The sequence below is a fragment of the Cokeromyces recurvatus genome (genome assembly GCF_025118155.1).
Source record: "Cokeromyces recurvatus strain NRRL 2243 chromosome Unknown BX663scaffold_9, whole genome shotgun sequence".
NCBI lineage: Eukaryota > Fungi > Mucoromycota > Mucoromycetes > Mucorales > Mucoraceae > Cokeromyces > Cokeromyces recurvatus.
In genome coordinates this window covers 553,118-579,250 of record NW_026251395.1, presented here as the reverse complement: position 1 = coordinate 579,250, position 26,133 = coordinate 553,118, and the positions used below count along the sequence as shown (strand labels likewise).

General features: G+C 30.3%; 10 protein-coding genes across 10 annotated transcripts; 6 read left to right on the top strand and 4 right to left on the bottom strand.

Moving 5' to 3' along the window:
* Positions 1-29: 29 nt before the first annotated feature.
* BX663DRAFT_432912 (uncharacterized protein) lies at positions 30-3,412 on the top strand (the record flags this gene model as incomplete). Its single annotated transcript, XM_051522964.1, has 10 exons — positions 30-180; positions 254-453; positions 524-766; positions 823-1,077; positions 1,243-1,544; positions 2,560-2,642; positions 2,709-2,756; positions 2,877-2,908; positions 2,970-3,044; positions 3,185-3,412. 10 exons carry the CDS (start codon positions 30-32, stop codon positions 3,410-3,412), a joined length of 1,617 nt encoding a protein of 538 aa, XP_051383989.1.
* BX663DRAFT_506071 (kinase-like domain-containing protein) lies at positions 3,355-5,806 on the bottom strand. The gene is made up of 16 exons (XM_051527147.1): positions 5,693-5,806; positions 5,563-5,629; positions 5,442-5,494; positions 5,260-5,377; positions 5,146-5,235; positions 4,905-4,980; positions 4,709-4,850; positions 4,575-4,627; positions 4,493-4,511; positions 4,372-4,395; positions 4,169-4,269; positions 4,092-4,096; positions 3,978-4,018; positions 3,769-3,908; positions 3,572-3,705; positions 3,355-3,508 (listed from the first exon to the last, which is right to left on the bottom strand). Exons 1-14 carry the CDS (start codon positions 5,735-5,737, stop codon positions 3,789-3,791), a joined length of 954 nt encoding a protein of 317 aa, XP_051383988.1. The 5' UTR covers positions 5,738-5,806; the 3' UTR covers positions 3,355-3,508; positions 3,572-3,705; positions 3,769-3,788.
* Positions 5,807-7,851: 2,045 nt separating this feature from the next.
* BX663DRAFT_542300 (uncharacterized protein) lies at positions 7,852-9,941 on the bottom strand. Its single transcript, XM_051530808.1, has 2 exons — positions 9,375-9,941; positions 7,852-9,302 (listed from the first exon to the last, which is right to left on the bottom strand). Exons 1-2 carry the CDS (start codon positions 9,669-9,671, stop codon positions 8,130-8,132), a joined length of 1,470 nt encoding a protein of 489 aa, XP_051383987.1. The 5' UTR covers positions 9,672-9,941; the 3' UTR covers positions 7,852-8,129.
* A 161-nt stretch (positions 9,942-10,102) lies between these two features.
* Positions 10,103-11,325, top strand: BX663DRAFT_471061 (uridine kinase family-domain-containing protein). Its single transcript, XM_051524145.1, has 6 exons — positions 10,103-10,207; positions 10,283-10,349; positions 10,434-10,581; positions 10,635-10,731; positions 10,791-11,034; positions 11,102-11,325. Exons 1-6 carry the CDS (start codon positions 10,173-10,175, stop codon positions 11,291-11,293), a joined length of 783 nt encoding a protein of 260 aa, XP_051383986.1. The 5' UTR covers positions 10,103-10,172; the 3' UTR covers positions 11,294-11,325.
* A 523-nt stretch (positions 11,326-11,848) lies between these two features.
* BX663DRAFT_506051 (uncharacterized protein) lies at positions 11,849-14,156 on the top strand. Its single transcript, XM_051527146.1, has 4 exons — positions 11,849-12,817; positions 12,977-13,364; positions 13,443-13,622; positions 13,682-14,156. The coding sequence occupies exons 1-4, from the start codon at positions 11,938-11,940 to the stop codon at positions 13,998-14,000; spliced, it is 1,767 nt and encodes a 588-aa protein (XP_051383985.1). The 5' UTR covers positions 11,849-11,937; the 3' UTR covers positions 14,001-14,156.
* A 458-nt stretch (positions 14,157-14,614) lies between these two features.
* BX663DRAFT_506048 (NAD(P)H:quinone oxidoreductase, type IV) lies at positions 14,615-15,465 on the bottom strand. Its single transcript, XM_051527145.1, has one exon. It carries the CDS (start codon positions 15,376-15,378, stop codon positions 14,764-14,766), a length of 615 nt encoding a protein of 204 aa, XP_051383984.1. The 5' UTR covers positions 15,379-15,465; the 3' UTR covers positions 14,615-14,763.
* A 782-nt stretch (positions 15,466-16,247) lies between these two features.
* BX663DRAFT_471054 (flavoprotein-like protein) lies at positions 16,248-17,725 on the top strand (the record flags this gene model as incomplete). Its single annotated transcript, XM_051524144.1, has 4 exons — positions 16,248-16,358; positions 16,430-16,541; positions 16,621-16,896; positions 16,971-17,725. 4 exons carry the CDS (start codon positions 16,248-16,250, stop codon positions 17,489-17,491), a joined length of 1,020 nt encoding a protein of 339 aa, XP_051383983.1. The 3' UTR covers positions 17,492-17,725.
* A 703-nt stretch (positions 17,726-18,428) lies between these two features.
* BX663DRAFT_506042 (putative threonine aspartase) lies at positions 18,429-20,479 on the top strand. The gene is made up of 12 exons (XM_051527144.1): positions 18,429-18,553; positions 18,674-18,722; positions 18,807-18,891; positions 18,969-19,174; positions 19,242-19,321; positions 19,385-19,566; positions 19,642-19,717; positions 19,781-19,894; positions 19,987-20,067; positions 20,127-20,164; positions 20,241-20,279; positions 20,337-20,479. Exons 1-12 carry the CDS (start codon positions 18,511-18,513, stop codon positions 20,400-20,402), a joined length of 1,059 nt encoding a protein of 352 aa, XP_051383982.1. The 5' UTR covers positions 18,429-18,510; the 3' UTR covers positions 20,403-20,479.
* A 712-nt stretch (positions 20,480-21,191) lies between these two features.
* Positions 21,192-22,432, bottom strand: BX663DRAFT_506035 (uncharacterized protein). Its single transcript, XM_051527143.1, has 4 exons — positions 22,316-22,432; positions 22,137-22,260; positions 21,848-22,071; positions 21,192-21,788 (listed from the first exon to the last, which is right to left on the bottom strand). Exons 2-4 carry the CDS (start codon positions 22,160-22,162, stop codon positions 21,646-21,648), a joined length of 393 nt encoding a protein of 130 aa, XP_051383981.1. The 5' UTR covers positions 22,163-22,260; positions 22,316-22,432; the 3' UTR covers positions 21,192-21,645.
* Positions 22,433-23,737: 1,305 nt separating this feature from the next.
* On the top strand, positions 23,738-25,394 carry BX663DRAFT_485476 (uncharacterized protein; the record flags this gene model as incomplete). Its single annotated transcript, XM_051524614.1, has 8 exons — positions 23,738-23,839; positions 24,025-24,243; positions 24,300-24,566; positions 24,627-24,724; positions 24,780-24,858; positions 24,896-24,903; positions 24,945-25,192; positions 25,252-25,394. 8 exons carry the CDS (start codon positions 23,738-23,740, stop codon positions 25,392-25,394), a joined length of 1,164 nt encoding a protein of 387 aa, XP_051383980.1.
* Between the last annotated feature and the right edge of the window lie 739 nt (positions 25,395-26,133).

Genomic DNA, 26,133 nt, shown 5'->3' with positions numbered 1-26,133 from the left:
TTTTTTCTCTCTTTTTGACATAAAAAAGAATGGGGTCTAAATTGTTAAGTCTTTTGGCTATTGCTACTTTTACTATCTCTAGTATTTCTGCTCAAGCACCAACAACAAATCTGATAAATGGCCAATGTGTTCAAAACTATGATGCTTCTATTGATTATTTTCCCGAAAAAGTAGAGACATGTAAAGTTAGATATATACAAATTTGACACTTGAATGTATTCATTTTTTTTTTTTTTACCTTTTCTTACTACAGCTAATGATAAAGGACAGTATTTCTCGATTGAATATCATAATAACTATAAGATTGTTAAAAACAGCAATACTGGACATACTTATGTTCTTGTTCAATGTGGGACCCCTGTTCCCACTCATGTCACTAATGATACCGAAATATATGAAATTCCTATTACAAAAGCAGGTATTTTGGAAACGACAATTGTTCCTTATTTAGAGGTAATTATACAAATAAATGCATGTATATAAACTGATTTGATTTGATTTGATTTGATTTGATTTTTTTTAGATGATAGGAGCTGCTAAAACAATTTCACTTATTGCTGATGGTAGCTTGGTTTCATCACCTTGCTTTCAAAAATACTTGAATTCAGGTGACATCAGTCAATTATCTTCTACCAATGTAACTTTACAAGCTGCACAACTTAAGAACGTTCAAGTCCAATTTGGTGCCAATCCTTATACCATCGTTCATCCAGATATTAACAATACCGTAGCAACAGCTCAAGCTTATGAACCTGATGTATTAGGTGTAAGTCTACTATGAAATTTGTGTGTGTTATTTATTAAACTTGATTTACATATAAGCGTTCTTCTTGGATTTCCTATTATGCAGCATTCTATAATCTTGAAGCAGTAGCTAACCATCTTACAAAAACGATGATTGACAATTACAATCGATTAAAAGAAGCTGCTTCTCATTACAAGACAAAACCTGTTGTTGCTTGGATTCGTTATGATGCTCCTAATCAATACAATAATAACACTGCCTCATATATGCTTAGCAATGCTGCCTTCAAGGTTGTGCTTACACAAGATGCAGGTCAGTATATGTATATATATGTAAAAGTACATGTGTGTGTGTGTGTGTGTGTGTACATATTTGCTCAACAAGTTTTTATTTTTTTCTTTTTTCTTTTTTTTTTTTTTTTTTTAAAAAAAACAGGCGCTACTATGTTAAATCCTGAAAGAAGCATGACATATACATCTCCATCAGATCTTTTTGAGGCTATTAAAGATGTAGATATTTTAATTGATGAAGCCTTCATTGGATCTAACATGACTGCATTTTTACGAAACTACAACATAAGTAGCACTGATCAATCCAAATATAAATTCCTAACAAATAAGAAAGTGTATCGTGAAGACGGTATTTTAACATTAGCGGGCGGTTATGATTGGTTTGAGACACCTGTTGTTATGGCAGATGCTTTATTAGAAGATATGATTAATGCCATCAATCCTAGCGCCCCTAGTAGTAATTATCAACGCCAGTGGCTTCGTAATATAGCATTAGGTGAGCCTATCAAGTACACATCTGAAAGAAATTGTTCTTGGAGTGAGAATGCTCCTAGACCTAATTCTGCTTCTGAATACAATGGAGGTGCTTTTACATTCACCTCTGCTGCTGCTGCTGCTAGTCATTATACCTTGTCTAGAGATTATTGTTCAATGGGTAGTATAGTTGCTATTGTTTCTTTATTGGCATATCTTGCTTAAGTGTAAAATAGACATACTCTATTTACTATAAATAAAAAAAAAAGTATTATTTTGTTGCTCTTTGTATTGTTGACAGATAGCTACTGTGAACTTGATCTTGCAGACTTTTGAACACAGAGAGAGAGGTATAAGCCCGTGTTCCTTGATTCTGATAGAAAATCAGTTTTATTATTATTATTAATCAGCGAGTAGATTGAGCATTAAAGATCATAAATTGGATGCATTGCACAATTAAGGGATACTCTCGTTTATACTCGGCCTAATCAACAAAAGTGAAAGAAAGAAATCGAATTAGACAAGGTTAAAAGCAAAATGTCAACACCTCTTAAGTCTGCATTTTTTATTTTTATTTTTATTGCTCTTATATCACTTAAAAATATCCAAAACTTGTTTCAAACTCTGACAGTGAGATGTGAACATGTTGGTCAAATCCATCTCGACATGGAAAGTTGCTGGCAGGCTTCTAGCACTCGTCGTAGAAAAAAAATCTCCCACAAGCAATAATCCCTCTTTATTGCTAAATTATAAACAGTCTATTTCTTTTCTTTTTTTTTTAAAAAAAAAAAAAAAAAAAATAGTAGTTACATGCAAGGTGTCTCTAAAAAATAATGAATTTCTTTGTGTCTTCAAGCCTTTTACTTTTCTTTTTTTTTTTTTTTTTACAAGCATTGCAGCTGAGAATTAAATTTTAATTCAACCAGTAAAAACCGAGTAATATATAATGTCTTTGTTCATAAAAAAAAAAATCCTATTCATTCATTTTATTTTTTTATTTTTTTCAATATAATCGTAAAAATCAACAATGGCGCCTCCCGCTATGCAAAGACGTATTTTAAATGAAATAAAAGATGTCAGTGAGGATAATACTGCGCCTTTAGCAGTGCATGTTCTAGACGAATCTAACATTTGTAATATACATTCATATAAATCATCGAGATTATACAAGTCATTGACATTTTTATCTTTTTGTGTAGATCATTTGATTGGATCTATTACTGGACCACGCGATACGCCTTATGAAGGTAAAAAAAAAAAGAAAAAAAAGAAAGAAAAAAAAAGTACTCTAAAATTATATCACATATCTTCAATATAAATAAGAATTGAAATCTTATATAATAATAATAATATATGCATATATATAGGTGGCCTCTTTTTATTAGATATTCAATTAAGCGTAAAACATCACAATTTTAAGAAGAAATAAATGTTATAATATACGCTAAATATTATAATAGGCTAATCACCCATTTTCTCCACCAAAAGTTAAATTTATAACTAAAGTCTATCATCCAAATGTGAGCTCACAAACTGTAAGTACATCTAATTTTATTATGCAACTAATTCTAAAGCATTTATTCTACTTGTAGGGCGCCATTTGTTTGGTATGTATTTATAGGAATAAATATACATGTATTGTCTTGATTCAACTCAATATACCGTATATATATAGGATGTTTTAAATGCCAATTGGTCCCCTGTTATGACATTAAGAACTATGCTTATGTCCATTCAAGCCTTATTAGATTCACCTGATGCTTCTTCTCCTCAAGATTATCAAGTAGCCAAAGTCTATACTAATGACAATGCAGGATTTATAGAAGAAGCGAAATTATGGACAAGAACATATGCTAATACTTCATTAGATACATATATTGCATCTACTTTAAAAGATGAATAGAATAATAGTAATAATAATAATAATAATAATTTTTGTATACTTTTATTATGTAAGATAAGCAGCTAATACGTCAACTACTTGGTTCATTGAAGGTCTCTATTATAAATAAGAATCACATTAAAATATGTATCTATTCTATTATACTCTCTGCATATTTACTAAATGAGCTTTATCTTCCCACATCCCCATGATAAGTATTAAAAGCTGATGTGGATAGATCTGACTTAATTTTCCTAGAGGAGGTCTCTTTCGGTGCTCTTTCACTGCAATATACAATGCATGTTCTGCTAAATCTATTTCCATTTTATTTTATTTTTTAATTGAATAATTTTAGTATAAAATACAAGTCTAATTACCTTGAAATGGATAGCCGTATTCACCCCAACTCAGAATTTCCCAAAATATCAAACCACAAGCATAGACCTAAAATAAAATAAAATAAACATATACATGTATAATGTCTCTTCACATTTGCTCGTTTGCTACTTACATCAACCTATAATACATGTTGAGTATACATTCTTTTATTCTGTATATATACATATATATATATCTATAAATTTACCTTTTCTGTATAACTAGGATTTGAGGACCAATATTCAGGAGCTAATGAATCATATTATATGTGTAAGTCTATTCTAGAATCAAATTTCTTTACTTTTATTTATTTTATTTTTACCTTGCCTAAAAAAGGAAAAATAAATAAATAAGTTTGATGTACCTTTTTTTTTATATATATTATATTATATTATGTACCAGTTTGGAGTCCCACAATGTGTATGCATAAGAATATTTGCTTTAGGTCTTATTCTAGCTAATCCAAAATCATTTACTTTAGCTCTATCATCTCCCGAGATCTATGACAAGTAAGTAAAATATATATATATATATATGTGTGTGTGTACGTGTGTATGTGAGATCTCTATTTTGTTTGCAAATATATTTATATGTATACATACCAATATATTCATTGATTTCAGGTCCTTTTTTATATATATATATCAATAAAAAGAAGGAATTCATTGTAAATAATAATAATAATGTGTGGAGGGAGAGGGCAATTATTGAGATACAACATACTCTGTGTATAATAGAAGGTCTATATGAATTCTATATTAGTTTGATATATATATATCGTATACTTTAAATTGTATCTATTTACCTTCTTGTATGAAGATAAGATACACCTAATGCAATATCATACATATACATAACCTACAAATATACATATATATATATATATATATGTATCATTCAACAGTTAAAAACAATATATACATATACATGTACACGTACTAATTGTGAAAAATTCGGCTTTTTATAGTTTCTAATAACATCAAATAAATCTCCTTTAGAACATAGTTCCGTAATTATACATAAATGCTCAGGATGTGTACAAACGCCAATGAATCGTATCACATTTTCATGTCGAAGTTGTCTATAACCATTATTAAAATAGATTCTATTCTTTCAAAGTATATATTAGACTTACTTTAATACATTTATTTCATGTTTAATTTCATCCAGATCGACTTGATTAAAGTGAGTTAGTCTTAATTCACCAATAGCTACAGGTTCCTTTTTTAAAGAAATGTATGTATGTTAAATAATGGAATAGAGGGTTTTTGTTTATCTGATAATAATTACTCCTTTATATATTCCTATGAACAAGTTCAATTTTGAGGCATTATTTTTTTTTTTTTTACTTTGCTTTCATTCATTCATTCATTTACCTGCATAGCAATCTTTAAAACCACCACTGCCTAATTTCTTACCAATAACAAGAGTATGATAAGGTATGTCAAAATCAGGGTTTTTATCATCTAAAAATAATAAAGACAAATCACGAGAATTAAGTTCTAATCTCTGTTGTGGAGGTAAAGTAGAAGAAGAATCAGGCAATAATTCAAGTGCTGTAAATAACCTTGGTGTTGAAGGAGCAGGTACAAGTTGAATATTTTCTTTCTAGTTGTGTGTGTGTGTGTGTGTGAGAAGATAGATAGATATTACTTTACTTTATCATACATACCCAACTAATTAAATCTTCAATTAATTCTGATTTGTCACCTTCTGTTTTTAAACCTATTCCCAACTTGAATATCACGCGTATCTTCTTTCTTTATCATCCTTCATCTCTATTATTTTCTTACCTCTTTCTTGACAATATTCAATGATATCAGCTAACATTAATTTGTCTAAAGAGTCTCTATTTATCATCTAATAATAACACAAATAGGTATATAAGAATAGTGCATGCAATAAAGTAAGCACATCATTTACCTCTAAAGATGGATCAATATGTCGTTTAATGGTTTCAAAAATCATACTTGGAAAAAGAAAATAAGAAAATAAGAAAGAAAGAAAGGAGAAGATCAAAAAACAAAATAGAAATACAAAATAGCATCATATGATGAGTACACAGACATCATATTGCCCGAAAGAGAGAGAGAGAGAGAATATCATGTGATAATATCATGTCATTGTTAATTTATTACGCCAACACTAAGAATATCCTATATTCTACTCTTTATTTTATACATGTTATTTATTAATATCTATTTTAAAAGGGAAGAAATCCGTAGTAATAGTAGTATAAAACCGACTTATTTCTTGCTTTGATCATTTCTATTTCAAATTATTAATGCAATTTTTCTTTTTTTAAACTCATCTTTCCCTTTGATTGGATATTAGTCGGATAAACAAGGGGTGGAATTAAAAAAAAAAGGTACAGCAACAAAAAAAATTAAACTCAAATTGTCTGAGATTTAATATACCAGGGTGGGTACAACAACCACTTTGATGAGAGAGGGGGTTAGTTAAAAATATGTATATATATATATTTTTTTTTATTATTACAGTGCGTCCGCCGTCAATTGGACAATTTTTTGAAAAAGCTGGTCAAATTTTTGAATAAATTTGCCCACTTTTTTGAAACTCAATTGGTCATTTGTTTGAAATTCATTTGGTCATTTTATTTAAATTCAATTGATCTTTTTTTTTTTTTTTTGAAAATTATTATACTTTATATAATGTTAAGGGAAAGTTATAGAGGGACCTTATTTAAGCAATTACTAAATTGGTTTATGGAATGTTGAATAATATTTCGAAGATGCTCAACAGGTACTTCTTCACTAGCCTCAATAATTCTTGAAGTAAGCGTTTCAACATCATTAAGTTTACTTCGCTTTACTTTTCCCTTAAGAATGGCCCAAAATTGTTCTATTGGGTTGAGTTCGGGCGAGTAGGGAGGAAGGTATAATGGCTTATAGCCCCGACTTACAATTACAGGGTCAATTATAGCAGGAACATGAATTGGTGCATTGTCCATAACAATAAAAAATCCTTTCATTTCTGGGAACTCATCCATAATATCCATAGTATCGTTAAGAAACAAAAGATAATGATCGCCAGTAGTGCCACTGGGAATAGTTAATTTATCTTTAGGAGCCTTTCTCTTTTTGGCCCCTACAACTTTCCTTCTCTTAACATTTCCAGATTCTCGCATACTCACATTGACGACACCATTAGCTGATATTGCACCAAGAACAGTATGTGAGGTAGCCTTGGTGGAGGGAGTTGTGGTAGTTGCTTTCGTACCGCGCTGTGACCAACCACGACTACGACGCATATTAATGTCAAACCCGGACTCATCAACAAATATACAATTGTCGAGATAATTGACGCCATTGCTGATCAATTTCTCAACCCACTCAGCACGAGCTTTAAGATTTTTATCATCGTTTCTGGCAAGAGGGTGTCGGTTAATAAGTTTGATGCTGAGATTACATTCTTCCTTCATGAACTCGGCTACTCTTGTTTTTTTTATTTGTAAGCCAGCAAAGTTGGCTGTCAAGCTTTCAACTGCGTCCTGGATTGTTGCAGTTGAGTCATCATCAAAAAAACTGGTTAGATAAACTTTATGAGCTTCGTTCAGTTGACTGACTGGTCTGTTGGGATTCAGATTCGTCTTTTTGATAGGAATCTTCCTTTCCGGATCATCCTCGTAAGCCTTTTTCCATTTGCGCGCTGTGTTATAATTTACATTTGCGGCTATGGCCGCATCTTTTGGTCTCATGAGTTTTTCTTTCAAAAAATAAAAGTAACGTCTACGGTCTTCCATTGTATAAATGTTATACTCAAGAGGTCTTTCTTTCTTTGGACTAGCCTCTTTCATGACTGTATCGTCTGAACTGATCGTTTCAAATTGGAGATCCTTGTTCTTAATGTATTTTCGTAGATCTGTTAATCTTTTCAAACGAAATGACTTCTCTTCAACATATGCTTTTGCTTGCTCGCCCTGTTCATCAATGAGATTACCAGCACCATCTTCATAAAAATATTCATGCTCATTTGAAAAATAATCTCGAAATAATGGTATAAAAAAAAAGTAACAAAATATACCTCAGATAAAATGATCAAAAAAATGATCTATTGAATTTAAATAAAATGACCAAATGAATTTCAAACAAATGACCAATTGAGTTTCAAAAAAGTGGGCAAATTTATTCAAAAATTTGACCAGCTTTTTCAAAAAATTGTCCAATTGACGGCGGACGCACTGTATAGTGCAATTAAGTAAATAATAACAGTGCAAAAAGTGTGTGTGTGTGTGTGTGTGTATGGATTATATAAAATGTGTTACATGTATTATTATTATTAAGACAGAAAAAGATTAATGTTGTATGCGTGAGTGTATATAAATGTTATAATAAATCTATTATAGTTGAGGATCAAACATTAAATCTCTATTACTACTACTACCACGTCGATCAGTCATTAAGATATTTCCCATTGGTTTAAAATGGGTCATCATATTATTTTCCTTGTTGGGTTTAATAAATAATGGATTCTTGCTAAAAGATAATCGAATGCCTCCCTTAATTGAATTCGATAATTTTTGTCCTTGTAAATCATTTAAAGCTTGAGATGCAAAACCAATGTCTTCGAATTCAACAAAACACATGGGCCCTTGAGATTTAGTGCGAAAACACATACGACGATATCCTCTGCAATTTGAAAATAGATGTCTTAATTCATCTTCTAAGGTATTTAAAGGTAAATTGCCAACATAAAGGGTATTACATGGAGGGTTTTGATCTGCTGGATTAGCAGTTAATTTTGGATTTAAACGTAGTTCTTGTTGATTACTAGATAAGAGAGATAATCGAAGTAATTCTTGTTCTAAAATTTTATTGTCATGAATAGAAGGTGTCAATTTTGAAAGATAATGATAAGAATTAGAATCTATCCTATTTTCTTGTTCATTCATAAAATGATGATGATGAGGAGGATAATAATGAGAATGAAGATGATTATGTTGCTGTTCATTAGTTGGAATTAAGCCAAATGCACGATTAGAAGAAATGAACCCCAAGTCATGATGATCAAAGGAAGAGGATCGAATGCCGAAAAAGGAATCATTTAAAGTAGGTGATATAATAGAAGGTTCAATGAACAAGTCATTTTTATAGTCTTGAGGAGAAAATAAATCACTTGGTAAATGAGGAGGATAATTACGTTGATGCATATTCTTTAAGGAATCAGGCATAGTAAGAGAAGTAGTCATCATGAACGTATTACTATTATTATTGTTGGAAGAAGAAGTGGTTGTTGTAGTAGAAGAAGAAGAGATAGGTGGTGGTGGTGGGGGTGGTGGAGGTGGTGGTTGTAGTTGTAGTTGTGACTGTGGTGCTATTGTTGTACTTGTAGATGAGGAAGAAGAAGAAGAGGATGATGTAGTTTGAGTAGTTGAGCCTCTTTTAATATGTAAATTTTTCTTGGCCATTTCTGCTTTTAACATTGTTCCCTTTTCTTGATCTATCCTTTTCCCGCTTAAAACATCAATTGCCTCAAGTGCTTCTAAACGAGTACGAAACCTAGCAAATCCAATCTATATAGAATAATAAAAGAAAGGAAAGAATTAAGATAGGAATTATATATTTTTATTTCTGAATCTATTTACCATTTGTTTCTTTCCTCCTATATTCTCCTCTTCTTGTTCTTTACAATGCCATTTTAATGAAGCAGCTTCAAAGCCCTGACAAAAAGTAAACATATTTTGAAATTCTCTTTCAGACATATCATCTGGGAATCCAACTACGAAAATTGTTGTAACATCATCCATAGTATTTGTAGATTGAACAGGGGATGTTGTACGAAAAAAAGCAGAAGGAGCAGGGGAAGCTGAAAGAGGATGTACCCTTTGAATGTCATTAAAGTTAAAAGGATGACTAAATGCTGTTGTCTCTGTAATCATCATTTAAATATTTTTAGAAAAAAAATTTTTTTTTTATGTAATAAATGTGTGGGGGAGAAAGATTTTTTTTTTTTTTTTTGTTAAGGGGTATGGAAAAGAAGGGTTTTTTGTATTTAAAAAGAGAGAGAGAAGAAGAGAGAAAACAACTGAAAGAAAGAAGAACAAAAAGAAGGAAAAAAATTATGTTATTTATATTTAAAACAAACTACTTATTTTTTTTCTTAAATAATAATAATAATAAAAAGGTTGATAAAAAAAAAAGAAATATTACACTTTTGCTAGAAATGCAATGGAAAAGAACGAGAATGTTGAAAACAGTTTATAAATAATTGAAACTTGAATTTTGATTGGAGCACTTGTATGCTTGACTGTCTTTTTTTTTTTTTTTTTTTTTTTTGGTTTAAATAAGCTTTTTTTTATAAACATATACTATACCGCTTTTGAAAGAAAAGTATAAACGAAAAAAAAAAAATTTTTTTTATTCTATAATACATATAAAGCATAATGTCTATTGATCATACGAAATATACTGATCCAAAGTAAATGCATTGATAATAAACAACAACAACAAAATAGTAATTAACATTAATGATCGTTTATTCATCTTGAATTAGTTATTTTAAAGTATCTTTAAAAACACCCATGACTATTGCTGTTGCTGGTGGTGCAGACTCAGGAAAAGTAAAGTACAGTAAAAAATAAAATAATAAAAAAAGGACTGCTTTATTTATACCAGTGTAAAATTTATTTTGAATATCATATTAGAAAGCATTCTGTGAGGCACTAACTTCTCGGTTGAATAAAAGTTATGCTACCAAGGTTGCACTAATTAGTTTAACTCAGTTTTACCGTGAATTAACACCAACTGAGAGAATTCAATATGAAGCTGGTGAATTTTATACTGATCATCCAGGTAATTAGATTTACGATGATATACATTTTATTTGTTATTTACATTTTATTTAGATGCTTTTGATATGGATTTGTTAAAAAAAACAATCCAATCTTTGTTAGCTCGTAAGCCTACTCCTGTCCCTGAATGGGATTCATCTACTCATACAAGGTAAAATAGATTAAAACGTGTAGTAACAATACTGTATTTATTTATTCATTTTAAATTAGAAAAGGAACACGTATTCTTGAACCTGTCGATGTTCTTTTAATCGAAGGCACACTAGTCTTATATCCAAAAGAAATACGTGATTTAATGTTCATGAAAGTATTTATTGATGAAGATAGTGATGAACGTTTAGCTAGAAGAGTTCGCAAGACAAAAATAAGAAATGGTCGTGTATTGTCTATTAAAGAAATTTTAATGGATTATGTGGGTCGAGTTAAGCCAATGTATGAAGAATTTATTTTACCGGTAATATTAAATGCAGTCTATAATCTATATACATGATAATAGCTAACTTTTTTTTTTAATTTAATAGTCGAAAAAGGTAGCAGATATTATTATTCCAAGAGGTGCAGAAAATTTAATTGCACTTCAAGTATTAACAAATCGAGTTGAAGAATATCTTAAATCACGTCTAGTAGAAGAAAAAAAGGAAACTATCAATCCTGCTGCTGCAGAAATATTAGCCCAAACTGTCAATAGTTCATATAAACACATTCCTAAATAAATATTTGTTTACTATTATTATTGATCCATCTACTTAATGATTTGTCTGTGCGCAAATGCATGTCATGCATAATATATTTATAGCAACACACATATTTCAGGGGTAAATTAAATAAAAGGATGGGGTGTGTGTATATGGTCATGTTAAAGTTCTTCGTATTCAAGTGTTGTAGAATAAAGTCTCACTATTTATATCTAATGTATTACAATTTACTATGATAAAATTGTATGAATTGATTGGAGGAATAGATTGCAATAATACAATTACTACTACAACTACCGCTACTACTACTACTACAACAACAACAACTACTACTACTACTACTACTAACTGACTAAGTACTATCACTACTAACTACTATTGCTACTAACTACCATTACAACAAGCATTAAATAAAATAATTTTTTTTTTCATTTTCTCCCCTTGCGTTTGTATTCTTTCTCCGCATTACTGTAGTAAAGCGGCTTTATTATCATTGTTAAAAATTATTATACACTACTTTTATTATATTTCTTTTCTTTCCTCTCTTCTTTTTTTTTTTTTATTTTCCTTTATTTTTTTTTTATTTTTTTTTTTATTTTTTTTTTAGAAAAAAGAATCTTTCAAGAGAAAAATATAAATAAATAAATATCTTTATTTTGTTAATGTACACAATGGCACCTATTGTGTTGAAAGTAAAAGGTGAATTACATACTTTACCATTTGGTAATGACTCTATAGACGATCTTTCGGAAACTTGGAAAGTATGTACAAAAGTAAAAGACGCACTTGAAAATGGTTCTAGACTAGAAAACTTATCATGGCGATTATGGTTTGCAAATAATACAACATTAATTCGTAATTTCAAGATACCAGATAATTTCGATTTTATAAAAGCAACAAAGAAAAAGAAAGCTGAATTATTAGAAGCAAAAAAGAAGTGCAATAAACGCTTACAAACAAAAGAAGTAATACTACCTTTATTTAATCCTTCCGCAACTCAAGATCATAATCAATATAATACAACAGATGATCAAGTTATCGAGTTGGATGATATTTTTAAATCTTTCAATGATGATATGCAGACTTATTTAAATCCTACTACAGAAGAAGAAAGGCTTAGCTCGCAGCAATTAGATAATCTTATCAATGAAGCTTGGCCTGTTACTACTACCACTACTCCTCACAATAATAATATAACTTCACCTATTCATTATTTTAATGAGTGTGAAAATAGGTTAGGGCAACCTTATTCACCTTCTACTCACTTGAATTATAATGTCCTTCAGCAACCACCATCCTTATCATTACCTCCTCCTCCTCCTCCTCCTTCTTCTTTTCAACAAAATTTATTTTCTACTGGCCCTACAAAAACAACCAATAACATGCTTCAAGGGTCAGCCTTATATGTTTCTGCAGAAACTATGCCACCTATTCCTAGTAGTACATTACAAAATAAGTTATTGACTCCATTTTCTTCAAAAGAAATAGTAAAAGTATCCCATATAAACAATGACAACCAAAGTGATACTAAGCATCTTCAAGGTATTATGAATCATCTATACTCTTCTACTACTACTTCTTCTTCTGCTTCCTCTCCCTCCCTTATTCAATCTACGCCAAATACACCCTATATAACTCCATCATCTTCACTATTTACATATACTAGTAACAGTAATTTATCTCTTTCTTCTTCATGCTTAGTTAATCAGCAAGAGTCATCTTCTATAGATAATAATAATAACCTGAACTCCTTCTTATGTCTACCACAACAAGATTCTAACGTGATTTTTACAAAAGATACAAAATTAGTCTATCGTCATCAATCAAAATCTTTACCTTCATCTAGAGCATCTTCACCACCATTAAATCCTTCTTCTCAAAAGATGAAAAACATAGCATTTACTTCTTTATCTATGCCTTCCTTTAAAAAGACAGTTACCACTTTTAATAAAAGTCAACAAGATAATAACTGTGAAATCGAAGAAAAAGGAATAAAGACTCCAATCTGTAGTAACTGTCAAACAACAACGACTCCACTTTGGAGAAGATCTGCAAGAGATGAATTACTTTGTAATGCATGTGGTTTATAGTAAAATTATAAAACATCTTGATTCGGTATAAATATTACATTTAATCATTATTCATTCTTTTTTTTTCTTTCTTTTAGCTTAAAGTTACATAATATACCTAGACCTAAACATTTCAAGCCTCAATCCTCAAAGAAAGAAGTGAAAGGTGAAAATGAAAATACAATTCAACCTATTTGTTCGAATTGTGGTACATCTACAACACCTCTCTGGAGACGTGATGTTGATGGAACACCTTTATGTAATGCATGTGGTTTATAGTAAGTGTATCTAATATTAAGAATGACTTTAGGTTATTTAACGAAAAAAAAAAAAATAGTCTGAAATTACATCATGAAAAGCGACCGTTATCGATGAAGACTGATAATATTAAAAAACGCCAAAGATGCGATAATTCAAATAATAATAACAGATCATCTACTATGATTACTTCTATCATATCAAATAACCGTAATAAGAAAAAGGATCCAATCATGCTTATAGATGAACCTTTAACATTTGATACTAAATATGAATATATGGAAGATATGAGACTATCTTCTAATTTAGCTTCATTACCTTCTTTTTCATCCTCTGTGAATGATTTAAACAAGAATACATTTAAATTAACTTTGGCAGCACATCAACAACCCATTTAAATTATATATATGAATGTACAGAAATTATTTATATACATATACCACAAATATTTATATTTTTCTTTTTTTCCTCCTTTTATCTTTCTTTCTTCATTTATTTTCTTCGTCTTATTTTTTCGCTTCATTACCTAATAAAAAGTATTCTATAACATACACAAACAGCTAATAACTGACTTCGGTCTTTGTTGCTATACTATTTTATTCGTTGTATTATGAAAATGTATGCAATTTTTTTTTTCTAAAAATTGTTACTATCTTTACAGATCTTCTTTCTGAAACAAAGAAGAAGATTATACGTGGGTGAAACATACATATTAAACGAAGAGATAGTTTTAGAATACTATACACATCTTCTCCAATAATATAATATGCAAATTTCCCTAATCAACATGTATTTTTTTTTCACTTTTCACTTTTCTTTCTTTTAATAAAATGAAGATAATAATAGGCTGTTTTCTAATTATTATTACTATCATCAGCAACCAATAATAATAAAAAAATAGGGTTATCTTTTCCGTTTTTTTTTAAAAATCCATGCTAAGCTATTTAGTTTTACTATTACAACACATCTCTAAATATCGAGTTCAATGTTTCTCAAAAAGTCAACTTCCCCTTTTTCTGTTTTACTAGATATTACAATACTAAAATAGGTTTATTTAAATGATAATAACTTGAAATTAAAGATGATGAAAGGTAGGATAAAAAAAAAAGGAAAAGAAAGGCGTAGAGGTGGTGATGGTGATGGTGATGGTGGTGGTGGTTTTTAAGCAGTCTTACCATTGACATAGGTAGAGACGATCTTACCAAAGTTTTCACCTTGAGTATGAGCAATTTCAAGTTCCTTTTGAGTTACTTGACGACTACCATCACCATTTGCAACTGTACCTGCACCCCAAGCAGAGCCACCCACCACTTCAGAGTTATCAAAGAGATGAGGAGAGCTAAAGCCAAGAGGAACATAGATCATGCCATGATGAGCGAAATAGGTAATGGTTGTAAATGCAGTCGTCTCTTGTCCACCATGTTGAGAGGCAGTAGAGAAGAAGGTACCAGCAAACTTACCAGCAAGAGCACCAGAGGCCCAGAGACCACCTGTAGCATCCAAGAAGGCCTTGATTTGTGCAGGCATAGTACCGAAACGAGTAGGAATACCAAACAAGAAACCATCTGCGTCATTCAAATCTTTCACTGTAATCACTGGAACATCAGGCTTAGCGGGTGCGTGCATCTTGGTCAAAATCTCTTCAGAGAGTGTTTCGGGAACTTGAAAGATTTTAGCATCTACACCAGCGGCTTCAAGTCCCTTCTGAACTTCCTTGGCAAGAGTGTAGATGTGATGGTAAAGAGAGTAAATAATAATGTAAACCTTAGCAGCCATAATTGAATTGATATATTTAGAATTTAATAATAACAATTATTTTTTTTTTTAAAAAAAGAAAAGAAAATAAAAAAAGGTGGAGAGAAGAATGGATTTAAAAAAAAAAAGTTTAGAATATTTATATGAAAGAGAAAAAAAAAATAATACTTCGGAAACTAAATTAACAAAAAAAAAAAAATGGATTAACAGTAGTAACTAAGTAACAATAATTTGATTAGCGATTATTTTGTCATGATTTCAAATACAAATTCCGCAACTCTATATTAATAATCGTGGCTGCTTTAAATTATTAATATTTGACTAAGCTTGCTTACTACTACTACTACTGTGTATTATTAAGAGCAATGCTTTAAAATTAATAATCTTTTATTTTCGCGTTTAATTTTTTTTTGGGGGTACGCGTCTCTCTCTCTACCCTTTTTTTTCTTAATCCAAATCTAATATGAAAGACTTTTCTTTTTTTTTTTATATATATATTAAGAATAAAATAAAATATATGACATAATTCTTCCTATTTTTAATAATCTCTCCTTATTCTTTCATTTAATTCGAGTCCCTTTTTGACCCTTCTAATTTGAATAAAAGGTTCCTATTTCCGCCCCTCTTTTTTTTTTTAGAATATGTATTTGAAAGGTGTTAAATATGACTTGTAATTTGATAAGCAATGAATAATATAGATCATTTTTAGCCAATCAAAAGTTTATCATTGTTTAACCAGATACACTTTTCATAATCAAATTTTTTTTTTCAAGCGCAGAAAAAAAAAAAAAAGAGCTACTTTGTCATTTCTTTTCCTTTTTTTTTTCTTCTTCTTTCTTTTCCTTTAACTTTTTTTTTTTTTTTTTTTTTTAAAAAAAAAAACCCCAAAGATGCCTACTGTTTATATTATTATTTATTCTCTTTATCATCACATCTATACGATTGCTAAAGATATTCAAAAGGGTCTTGAATCAGAGGGTGTAACCGTTCAACTCTTTCAGGTAAAATTGATTTATTTATTTATTTTTGCATGACGAAATCGAGCAAGTTTCTAATTTCGTAATAATAACAGGTCCCCGAGACTTTGTCCGAAGAAATTCTCGAAAAATTACATGCACCTCCTAAACCTGATATTCCCATCATTACAGTTGATGCTCTCATTAAAGCAGATGCATTTTTATTTGGTAAAGTATATATGCATATATTATTATTATTGGTATTTTTTTTTGTGGTGACTGATGATAATAATAACAAAAAAAAAAGGTGTTCCCACTCGTTTTGGTACTTTCCCTGCTCAAATGAAATCCTTTTTGGATGCTACTGGTGCCCTTTGGGCTACTGGTGCTCTTGCTGGTAAGTTTGCTGGTACCTTCTTCTCTACTGCCTCTCAACATGGTGGACAAGAAACGACTGCTTATACTTTAATGACCTATTTCGCTCATTATGGTCTTAACTATGTTCCTTTGGGTTTTACGAATAGTAATCTTTTTGATAATACTGAAGTGGTGGGTGGCTCTGCTTGGGGAGCTGGTACAGTTGGTAAGTTTGATATATATATATATATATACATGTTGATTTGAAGAATTCTTATCAATCAATTTTTAAATTACTAGCAAATGGAGATGGATCTCGTGAACCAACAGAAAAGGAACTTGAAATTGCTAGAACTCAAGGTGAAAATTTCGCCAAACTTTTGAATATTTATCATCGTGGTTTAGAAATGGTTTATGATCAAACTACTGATGAAATAGTTGAAGTAGCAAACGATGAAACAGTCGATAAAGAAATTTCTGAAAATGATGACATTGAGATTGAGGAAGCACCTGTTGTTAAGCCATCTACTGAAGTTGATGATACTGTAAATGCAAAAGAACCTTCTATTAAAGAAGAAGTTGTAGCAGCAGCAGAAACAACAACAACAACAGCAGCAACAGCTGAACCTACTCCCGTCGACAAGGAAGAACCAAAGTCCGAATCTAAACCTAAAACTGAAGAAAAGAAACCATCCATTACAACAGCAGAAAAAGAAAATAAACCTACTACAACAACCACAACCACACCTAAGCCTACAACAGCATCTAAACCTACTCCTAAGAAGGAAGAAAAGAAAGAATCAAAATGTTTCTGTATGTAACAGAGTTTACTTTAATTCATAATAATTCCTTATAGCAAGCAATCATTTCTCTTTCTCTTTCTTTCTTTCTTTCTTTACCCATATATTTATATATAAAATGTGTGTACATTAGAGAAGAACTTGATTTTTTTTTTTTTTACATCTCCCTTTAAATCTAAACCAAGACATTCTTCCCACTCCCCTCCCCTTCTCCCTCCCCCCAGAAAAAAAAGAAAGAAAGAAAGAAAGAAAGAAATGAAAAAGAAAAATAGATTGTTTGTTCTATTTTCTTAATTTTATATTATTATTACTATTCTCTTCTTATTTACTACTTTTTATTATTTACTACTGTTTATTATTTACTTATTACAACATAAAATAAAATAATATAATTAAAAAATTTAATTTATATGGCGTGTGTACTATTTATTATGATTGTTTCATTTTTAACTGAATGACAATTTCTTCCCTTCCCTTCCTTTTGTTTGTTTGTTTTCTTTCTGCAGGAAATAATATTCTCATCTGACAAGATAATAAGGAAAATAAAGTTTTTTATTATGTAATCAATTCGATATGACATCTCATTTAGTAGTAGTATGCCATGATATCTAAGATATATATGAATATAGATTGTTACTATATTAAAGAATTCTATTAATAATAGCATCATTCAATAACAACTGACAAACTTATTGTAATATATATATAAAAAAAAAAGTGATTTCTATGTACAACTTTAATAAAGAAATAAGCTTTATATACAACAACAAGTCAATGCATATTATATTTCGACGCGTCTATTATACTCTTGCTAAATCGCGTCGTCTTATATACTTGCAGATCATGCAGAAATTATTTTATAATTAAAAGTTAAACTCCCCGTTTTTTTTTTTTTTTTTTTTTTTTTTTTTTTTTTTTTTTTAGAAAAAAAAAAAATCTGTGCTACTTTTGTATGCTGCCATACCTGTAAATACACATACATTCATACATACAAATATATAAATATTTATAAATATACACATATTCCTTTCTTTTAAATAATGTCAACAGATTCTATCTTCATTGCGGTTCATATTGGTGCAGGTAATGAAGAGATTGTGTTTTTTATTCTTTTCATTCTTGATTTTGATTTAAATCTAATCTTACTGGCAAAAAAAAAAAAAAAAAAAAAAAAAAAAAAAAAAACTATTTCGTATATAAAAGGCATTTTATCACGATCAAAGGAATCAAAATATAGATCTGCTTGTTCAAAGTAATTTCAAATAGATTGAATCAAAACGACATGCACTAATAGTACACATATACGCTTTTTTTTTATTGTTTGTTTTGTTTAAAGAGCATGTCGTATTGGTATGAGCATATTAAAACAAGAGAATGGTACAGCTATTGAAGCAGTTACAAAAGCAATTCAGCATTTAGAAGTAAAAATGAATAAACACACTTTACTAATTATAGACAACCTAATCTTTTTTTTTCTTTCTTTCTTTCTTTCTTTTAGGATAATCCTGTAACTAATGCAGGCTATGGATCTAATTTGACATTAACAGGTACAGTAGAATGCGATGCAAGTTTAATGTCAGGAGAGTATGGCACTTTTGGTGCTGTAGGTGCTGTGTGTGGCATAAAAAATCCAATTAAAACCGCCTACCAGATGGTCATAGAGGCAGAAAAGGGACTATTATCATTAGGAAGAATACCGCCTATGTAAATATTTATGGAAAAAAAAAAGAAGCTCTATGTACATATATACATATTTAAACTAAATGCATAGGTTATTGACGGGACAAGGTGCGAAAGAATGGGCAAAGTTACGCGGTCATTCTATTATAAACAATGAAGATTTAATTGAACGTAAATTAAAGTGTTATCTTCAAAGAAAAAAAATCATACGATTTTATTAATTCCCATCGTTAGCAACTTCTTATCAGACATATCTTAAACATATCCAGATGCTTTTAGAAGATCAGGAAGCTCAAAACTCGGATCTTTTAGGTCATGATACTGTAGGTGCTATTGCAATCGATATTAATGGTAATATTGCAGCTGGTGTTAGTAGTGGTGGTATATCATTGAAGTTTCCAGGAAGAGTAGGTGAGGTAAAGAAGATGATTAGAATCAATAATCATACGACACAAAGTATGGACGCAATTTCTTATCCTTAATAATAATAGGCTGCAATTTATGGCAGTGGTTGTTGGGCTCAAGATGAAAAAGGTGATTTACCTGGCGTAGCATGTAGTACAACAGGTAGATGACATTATCTATACATAAACTCACGTATATATTATTAAATAAATAAAAAATGGCTAGGTACTGGAGAGCAAATTATGCGAACCATGTTTACGTATAAATGCGTTCAACGTTTACTAAAAGAAGATGATATCCAAGTAGCTATGACAAATACTTTAACTAAAGACTTTTTGGGTAGAGTGAAAAAAAAAAAAAAAAAAAAAAAAAAAAAAAAAAAAACTTTATATTTAATATTTATTCATTTAGAAATTATATTTCTTTATTAGAATCTCCATTCTTGGATATATATGATCAAAAGTCAGTAGGAATAATAGCTTTGAGGTCCCAAAAATCAAATAATAAAACAAGTAGGTTTATATACAAGTGTATCTACTTTTGTTTCGCTCATTTTATTATTTCTTTTTAGGATTAGAGTTTTGGTATGGTCATACCACTGATGCAATGGTACGTACATACATACATACATACATACATACATACATATACATGTTCTTTGGGTTAATTTAAATACTGTACATAGGGAATAGGATATATGACGAGTACATGTAAGAACCCAAAGGTAATAATGTAAATCAAGTATTTTATAAACATTTTATTCATTGCTATTGAATTACAGGCGTTTATATCAAGAAAAAATGAAAATAATGAAAAACTGGTATCTTCAGGATGGCTTATCCCATAATTTTTATTTGTTATTTTGGGAAAGAAAAAAAGGAGGAAAATGATTAAGTTTAATAAATATTATTTTATACAAGTCAAAGTCTTCATTTTATATAAATAGTATTATTATTAATCCATTTTTTTTGGGAAACTTCATGAATGATTCCTGTTTGTTTTGTCTCTTTAGTGACAAAAGCTAAAGATCCTATAACGCTTGCAATTCCTATCTGAGCATAGTCTGCATCAGATACCAGATATGTATGACGTAAAGCACTCAAGCCCACTAAAAATGGAAGCTTCTTCTTCTATTGTGGGAGCTATACTAAAAAAAAAGTGTGTCGCATCATGGTCGTTCTAACGCCAAAGGGCGGGGGGGGTTTTTTATTCCAAAGGTCAATATTTGGAAAATGTAGTCCATTTTTTTTATTAGACAAAATCGTTTTTTTTTTTCTAGAAACTATCACAGACTTCCAAATTAGACAAAATAAAAAATTTTGTGAACTAATATTAGACATTTTTCTAGAGACCATTACAGTTACAGTGCTTCCACTCTCAAATCAAGTATTTTTTTGAACTGGGTGGTACGTTTTTTCGAAAATAAAAAGGAACATTTCACCAATTAAATCCGAACAAAATTTGAACTTAATTTGGAACACTTTTCGAACTTCAATTAGAACACACTATGAACCCAATCTAAAATTAATATATATATGTATATATATATGGTAGAGGATTTCCTTTAAACATAGAGAGACTTTGCTATTTTTAGAGTGTTGAGCAATGTTGACGAGGTGAAATGAAGGGATATTATTGCATGATTCAGTTATTCTATGTACGAGTATTTCAGATTCCATAAGTTGCTTTTCATCTATTTGGACACTCATGTTTTAGTATTTAGTTGAAACCAACCAAGATGAAAAAAATAGTGCTACCTGGCTTCAAACCTCTTACTTTGGCAACTATAATATTGAGAAGAGCCATAAAAACCACCCTTTTAAAAAAATTTGGGTGCTATCAAAGACGCGAAATAACTGCTAACTGGTGAATTTTGTCCCTTTTAAAAAAAGTTTTTATTTATACTGAAATATTAACTAAGGGCTTGGGGGGAATATTTATTAAGAGTTGCAGAAAAACGGGGAGGAGGGGGGAGGTAGTTACCGCTTTTACTGCTCGATACCTATAATTGGTTTAGCAATCCAACCAAGAATATCACTCACGTTTCTTTTGTTTGTAGTTATTGACTGCACTTCTTTGTACATCAAATCTCACAATTGCAAGAAAGAAGACAAAGTATTAACTACAACATGAAAATCTTCTGAAGAGCGAGGAAGGAAACATTGTCTAATCTGCACCATTAGATATACCTTCGATGCAACTAATGTCATCTTGTACATAGAACAACTGAAACCTAAATTCAAATATTCAATTATTCTTTTCTGGTCATAAACAATAGCCATAGCTACTTACCATACACTAACACACCGTAAACGGTACAGTTATTAGCACCATGTTCTATTAAACGATTTAAAATGAACTGCATTTCTATTGACAACTTAAACAGATCATCTTTGCTGGTACTGCTTGGACATTTGACTTCAATCAAAAGACAGTCAATTTGGATACCATTGATTGTGATATGGAACTTCATATCCGGTCTGAGACCAACTTCACCTTCTAAAGATGTAAAATGTCTGCAGAAAGGGGATAGAGTTAGTCTATTGTATGAATTTGATAATGTCTTTGTATCCAAATTTACCCAGATTGCTGTAATTTATAGTCCATTTGTAAAGACAGCTTTTACAAAAGGACTTAGAGCTAATTCAATGAAAAGCGACTCGTCAACAGTGGCAAGATCAAATGAGTGATTATAGTTAGAAGTTCTAAAAGAAAGTCTTATTATTTTCTTATGTGTGGTACCCAATACTTCTTACTTACTGTTATGATTGTAGTCATCCTTACAACTAAGTTAATAGAAATAAACCATCATTTATTACATAATAAAGAGGTTATTCAAATAAAACTAGTGTATTGTATTTCACAGCATAATGTTCATTCTACATTCAGTTTTAATAATTGTCATTGTTAGAATATTCGAGCATTAAAAATAATTATATACATCGTATTATGTAATAATAAGAATTTAATAGGTTTATGACTGTCATATTCAATTACATAATTATTTATACAAATCATACATATTATATATACATCTATGATATTGAATATTGTTATGTTGTAATAACATCTTAAAGGATGGTAATAATAATAGTGGCATATAAATAATTGGTATTGTTATAGCGGGAATATTCACTGTGAATTAATATTGACGCGTTGCTTACCCTAGAAATAATGATTGGTTATATTTTTAGTAACAGTGATAGCTCAGAGAAAATAAAGATAAAACATATATCTTTTTACAAGTAGAATTGTTCAGAGACAACATTTACACTGGCAACATTTATACTGACAACATTTACACATAATGCTTTATTATAGCAGTATTCACTTATACATATCATACTTCTATTAATATCACTTACCTTGCAAAACATATAAATAGCTCTTGTCATTTTTCCATATTATTTTCTTCTTGTACAATTTCTGTATTTTTTATCTTTAATAAAACTATACAAAGTTTTCACAGACTTGTCTTTTCTTTTTTCTCTTTCCTTATCTTTATACTCAAAACACAAGCATTCTATTGATATATTGTATGTTAGATTTTCAAGAGTGTTAAGTCTTATAAATCAAACATTTTGTAAAATTAATCAAACATTCGCTCAGTTTTGTGAGTCACTGTATCTGTTGCTCGATTCCTTTTATTAACTTCGTTCTGTGAACAGTTGTTAACAGCAGGTAAGTCTCCGTTTCCAATTCCTCACTTTTTGATTTTAACCCTACCTCATTGTTCTCTCATTTACTCGTATATCTTGGTCGTTTGTCCCTTGATACAACTTATATTCTATTACCCCTTAAACTTAAAAAAAAAAAAAAAAAAATTCCAAATTTTTAAAAGCATATCAAAAACTTTAATGTGACTTTCTCATATTTCACTAATAAGCATCTGAACCATCTTTGTCTTCATATAAAAAAAAAAAAATAAAAAGAAAAAAAAAACATTCTTTCTTATCCTGTACTAAACAAACTACGGAAAAACGCGTTTTCTTAAGGAACATCAATCAGTATAAAATGAGTTTTTATAAGGGGCAAAAAGGTGATAATAATACTTATTTAACACTTTATATTTGCTTGATTTTCTAACATGTTCTGTAGTGCTTTCTGAGTATATTACAAAATGAAAATCATCGACTTCACAAGGATTTATTTTGCAAAATAAAGATGCGTTTAAAAAATGACATGACAATTCCATGGATGTGGTCTAATCGATTTTGTGAAATGTTTAGAACGATTAAAGCCAGAAACATTAAGGTAATGTGGGCGTTACATGCTGGCGTGCTTGTAAAAACGTATAGAGAAGGCGTAATAACATTTTTTTTTTTTTTTTTTTTTAGAAGCAATTGAAAAAAAAAATGTTACGCTTGAAAACATCTGTCGAGAAATTTGTAATACAATCGATTTGCAGAGAGAAAGAGTAAGTTATGTCCATCTACTTAAAATCTTAATTCTTAACAATTTTTATTTAGGCCAACTTAAAGAGACATATAGAACATGAACTTATGTTGACGCATACAGTTATGACCACACGTTTAAACAAACGTTTGCGTAATGAAGAAGATGTTGATGGTAGTGAAGAAGAAGATGAGGAAGAAGTTAAAGAAGAGAGCCTTTCAAATCAGTCAAGTCAGTCAACATATGCTTTTGAAACCGATTCTTCTGAAGATGACGACACGTTGGAGCCTGTGGTATGTAAATGAAACGAAATTAATTCTGCTCGTTATTTACTTTTTACCGTATATAGTGGATGATAGACGGTGATAACGTGAGCAGGATCCTTGTTGACTTTAGGTCACGCAGTTATACAAAAAATCTCTTGGGACAAGCTTTGACAATAACTGAAAAACTTGCTGTTAATCGTATTTATCTGATGAATCAACATGATGACAGTTTTCGTTATTGCAATGAGTTGAATACGATGAAAGATAAGTTGATCGCGTATTTGGAACTAAGCAAGTATTATCACAAGGCTTCGAATAAAGAAGTCGAGCTTGTGAACAGTGTTGCCTATGTAATTGTATTTATGGATAATTTAAATATAAAACTAACAACGATCCTCTCTTTTGTATAGAGTAAGGCTAAAGGTTTAGATAAGGAAGCTAAAGACTTGGCAAGTGCCCAATTGTCAATTAGTGAATTAGAAACGTATGCAACAGTTTTGTTCAATTTGTAAGTAAGAAGTGTTGGGTACCACACATAAGAAAATAATAAGACTTTCTTTTAGAACTTCTAACTATAATCACTCATTTGATCTTGCCACTGTTGACGAGTCGCTTTTCATTGAATTAGCTCTAAGTCCTTTTGTAAAAGCTGTCTTTACAAATGGACTATAAATTACAGCAATCTGGGTAAATTTGGATACAAAGACATTATCAAATTCATACAATAGACTAACTCTATCCCCTTTCTGCAGACATTTTACATCTTTAGAAGGTGAAGTTGGTCTCAGACCGGATATGAAGTTCCATATCACAATCAATGGTATCCAAATTGACTGTCTTTTGATTGAAGTCAAATGTCCAAGCAGTACCAGCAAAGATGATCTGTTTAAGTTGTCAATAGAAATGCAGTTCATTTTAAATCGTTTAATAGAACATGGTGCTAATAACTGTACCGTTTACGGTGTGTTAGTGTATGGTAAGTAGCTATGGCTATTGTTTATGACCAGAAAAGAATAATTGAATATTTGAATTTAGGTTTCAGTTGTTCTATGTACAAGATGACATTAGTTGCATCGAAGGTATATCTAATGGTGCAGATTAGACAATGTTTCCTTCCTCGCTCTTCAGAAGATTTTCATGTTGTAGTTAATACTTTGTCTTCTTTCTTGCAATTGTGAGATTTGATGTACAAAGAAGTGCAGTCAATAACTACAAACAAAAGAAACGTGAGTGATATTCTTGGTTGGATTGCTAAACCAATTATAGGTATCGAGCAGTAAAAGCGGTAACTACCTCCCCCCTCCTCCCCGTTTTTCTGCAACTCTTAATAAATATTCCCCCCAAGCCCTTAGTTAATATTTCAGTATAAATAAAAACTTTTTTTAAAAGGGACAAAATTCACCAGTTAGCAGTTATTTCGCGTCTTTGATAGCACCCAAATTTTTTTAAAAGGGTGGTTTTTATGGCTCTTCTCAATATTATAGTTGCCAAAGTAAGAGGTTTGAAGCCAGGTAGCACTATTTTTTTCATCTTGGTTGGTTTCAACTAAATACTAAAACATGAGTGTCCAAATAGATGAAAAGCAACTTATGGAATCTGAAATACTCGTACATAGAATAACTGAATCATGCAATAATATCCCTTCATTTCACCTCGTCAACATTGCTCAACACTCTAAAAATAGCAAAGTCTCTCTATGTTTAAAGGAAATCCTCTACCATATATATATACATATATATATTAATTTTAGATTGGGTTCATAGTGTGTTCTAATTGAAGTTCGAAAAGTGTTCCAAATTAAGTTCAAATTTTGTTCGGATTTAATTGGTGAAATGTTCCTTTTTATTTTCGAAAAAACGTACCACCCAGTTCAAAAAAATACTTGATTTGAGAGTGGAAGCAGTGTATAGTGCCTCC

What these genes read in the sequence shown, in the direction of transcription:
- BX663DRAFT_506071 (XM_051527147.1), bottom strand. Translation starts at nt 5,737, where the DNA reads ATGATTTTTGAAACCATTAAACGACATATTGATCCATCTTTAGAG. An exon ending in GAGATTAGAACTTAATTCTC is followed by an intron (nt 5,236 to 5,259) that starts GTGATTTGTCTT and finishes TATTATTTTTAG; the next exon opens with ATGATAAAAACCCTGATTTT. An exon ending in AGCCGAATTTTTCACAATTA is followed by an intron (nt 4,628 to 4,708) that starts GTACGTGTACAT and finishes GTATATTTGTAG; the next exon opens with GTTATGTATATGTATGATAT.
- BX663DRAFT_542300 (XM_051530808.1), bottom strand. Translation starts at nt 9,671, where the DNA reads ATGATGATTACAGAGACAACAGCATTTAGTCATCCTTTTAACTTTAAT. An exon ending in TAGGAGGAAAGAAACAAATG is followed by an intron (nt 9,303 to 9,374) that starts GTAAATAGATTC and finishes TATTCTATATAG; the next exon opens with ATTGGATTTGCTAGGTTTCG.
- BX663DRAFT_471061 (XM_051524145.1), top strand. Translation starts at nt 10,173, where the DNA reads ATGTCTATTGATCATACGAAATATACTGATCCAAA. An exon ending in GTGGTGCAGACTCAGGAAAA is followed by an intron (nt 10,350 to 10,433) that starts GTAAAGTACAGT and finishes ATATCATATTAG; the next exon opens with AAAGCATTCTGTGAGGCACT. An exon ending in ATTTTATACTGATCATCCAG is followed by an intron (nt 10,582 to 10,634) that starts GTAATTAGATTT and finishes CATTTTATTTAG; the next exon opens with ATGCTTTTGATATGGATTTG.
- BX663DRAFT_506051 (XM_051527146.1), top strand. Translation starts at nt 11,938, where the DNA reads ATGTACACAATGGCACCTATTGTGTTGAAAGTAAAAGGTGAATTACAT. An exon ending in TGATACTAAGCATCTTCAAG is followed by an intron (nt 12,818 to 12,976) that starts GTATTATGAATC and finishes CTTCATGCTTAG; the next exon opens with TTAATCAGCAAGAGTCATCT. An exon ending in TGTAATGCATGTGGTTTATA is followed by an intron (nt 13,623 to 13,681) that starts GTAAGTGTATCT and finishes AAAAAAAAATAG; the next exon opens with TCTGAAATTACATCATGAAA.
- BX663DRAFT_506048 (XM_051527145.1), bottom strand. Translation starts at nt 15,378, where the DNA reads ATGGCTGCTAAGGTTTACATTATTATTTACTCTCTTTACCATCACATC.
- BX663DRAFT_506042 (XM_051527144.1), top strand. Translation starts at nt 18,511, where the DNA reads ATGTCAACAGATTCTATCTTCATTGCGGTTCATATTGGTGCAG. An exon ending in TTCCAGGAAGAGTAGGTGAG is followed by an intron (nt 19,567 to 19,641) that starts GTAAAGAAGATG and finishes TAATAATAATAG; the next exon opens with GCTGCAATTTATGGCAGTGG. An exon ending in TTTAACTAAAGACTTTTTGG is followed by an intron (nt 19,895 to 19,986) that starts GTAGAGTGAAAA and finishes TTTCTTTATTAG; the next exon opens with AATCTCCATTCTTGGATATA.
- BX663DRAFT_506035 (XM_051527143.1), bottom strand. Translation starts at nt 22,162, where the DNA reads ATGGACTATAAATTACAGCAATCTGG. An exon ending in TATAAATTACAGCAATCTGG is followed by an intron (nt 22,072 to 22,136) that starts GTAAATTTGGAT and finishes CCCTTTCTGCAG; the next exon opens with ACATTTTACATCTTTAGAAG. An exon ending in TTACGGTGTGTTAGTGTATG is followed by an intron (nt 21,789 to 21,847) that starts GTAAGTAGCTAT and finishes ATTTGAATTTAG; the next exon opens with GTTTCAGTTGTTCTATGTAC.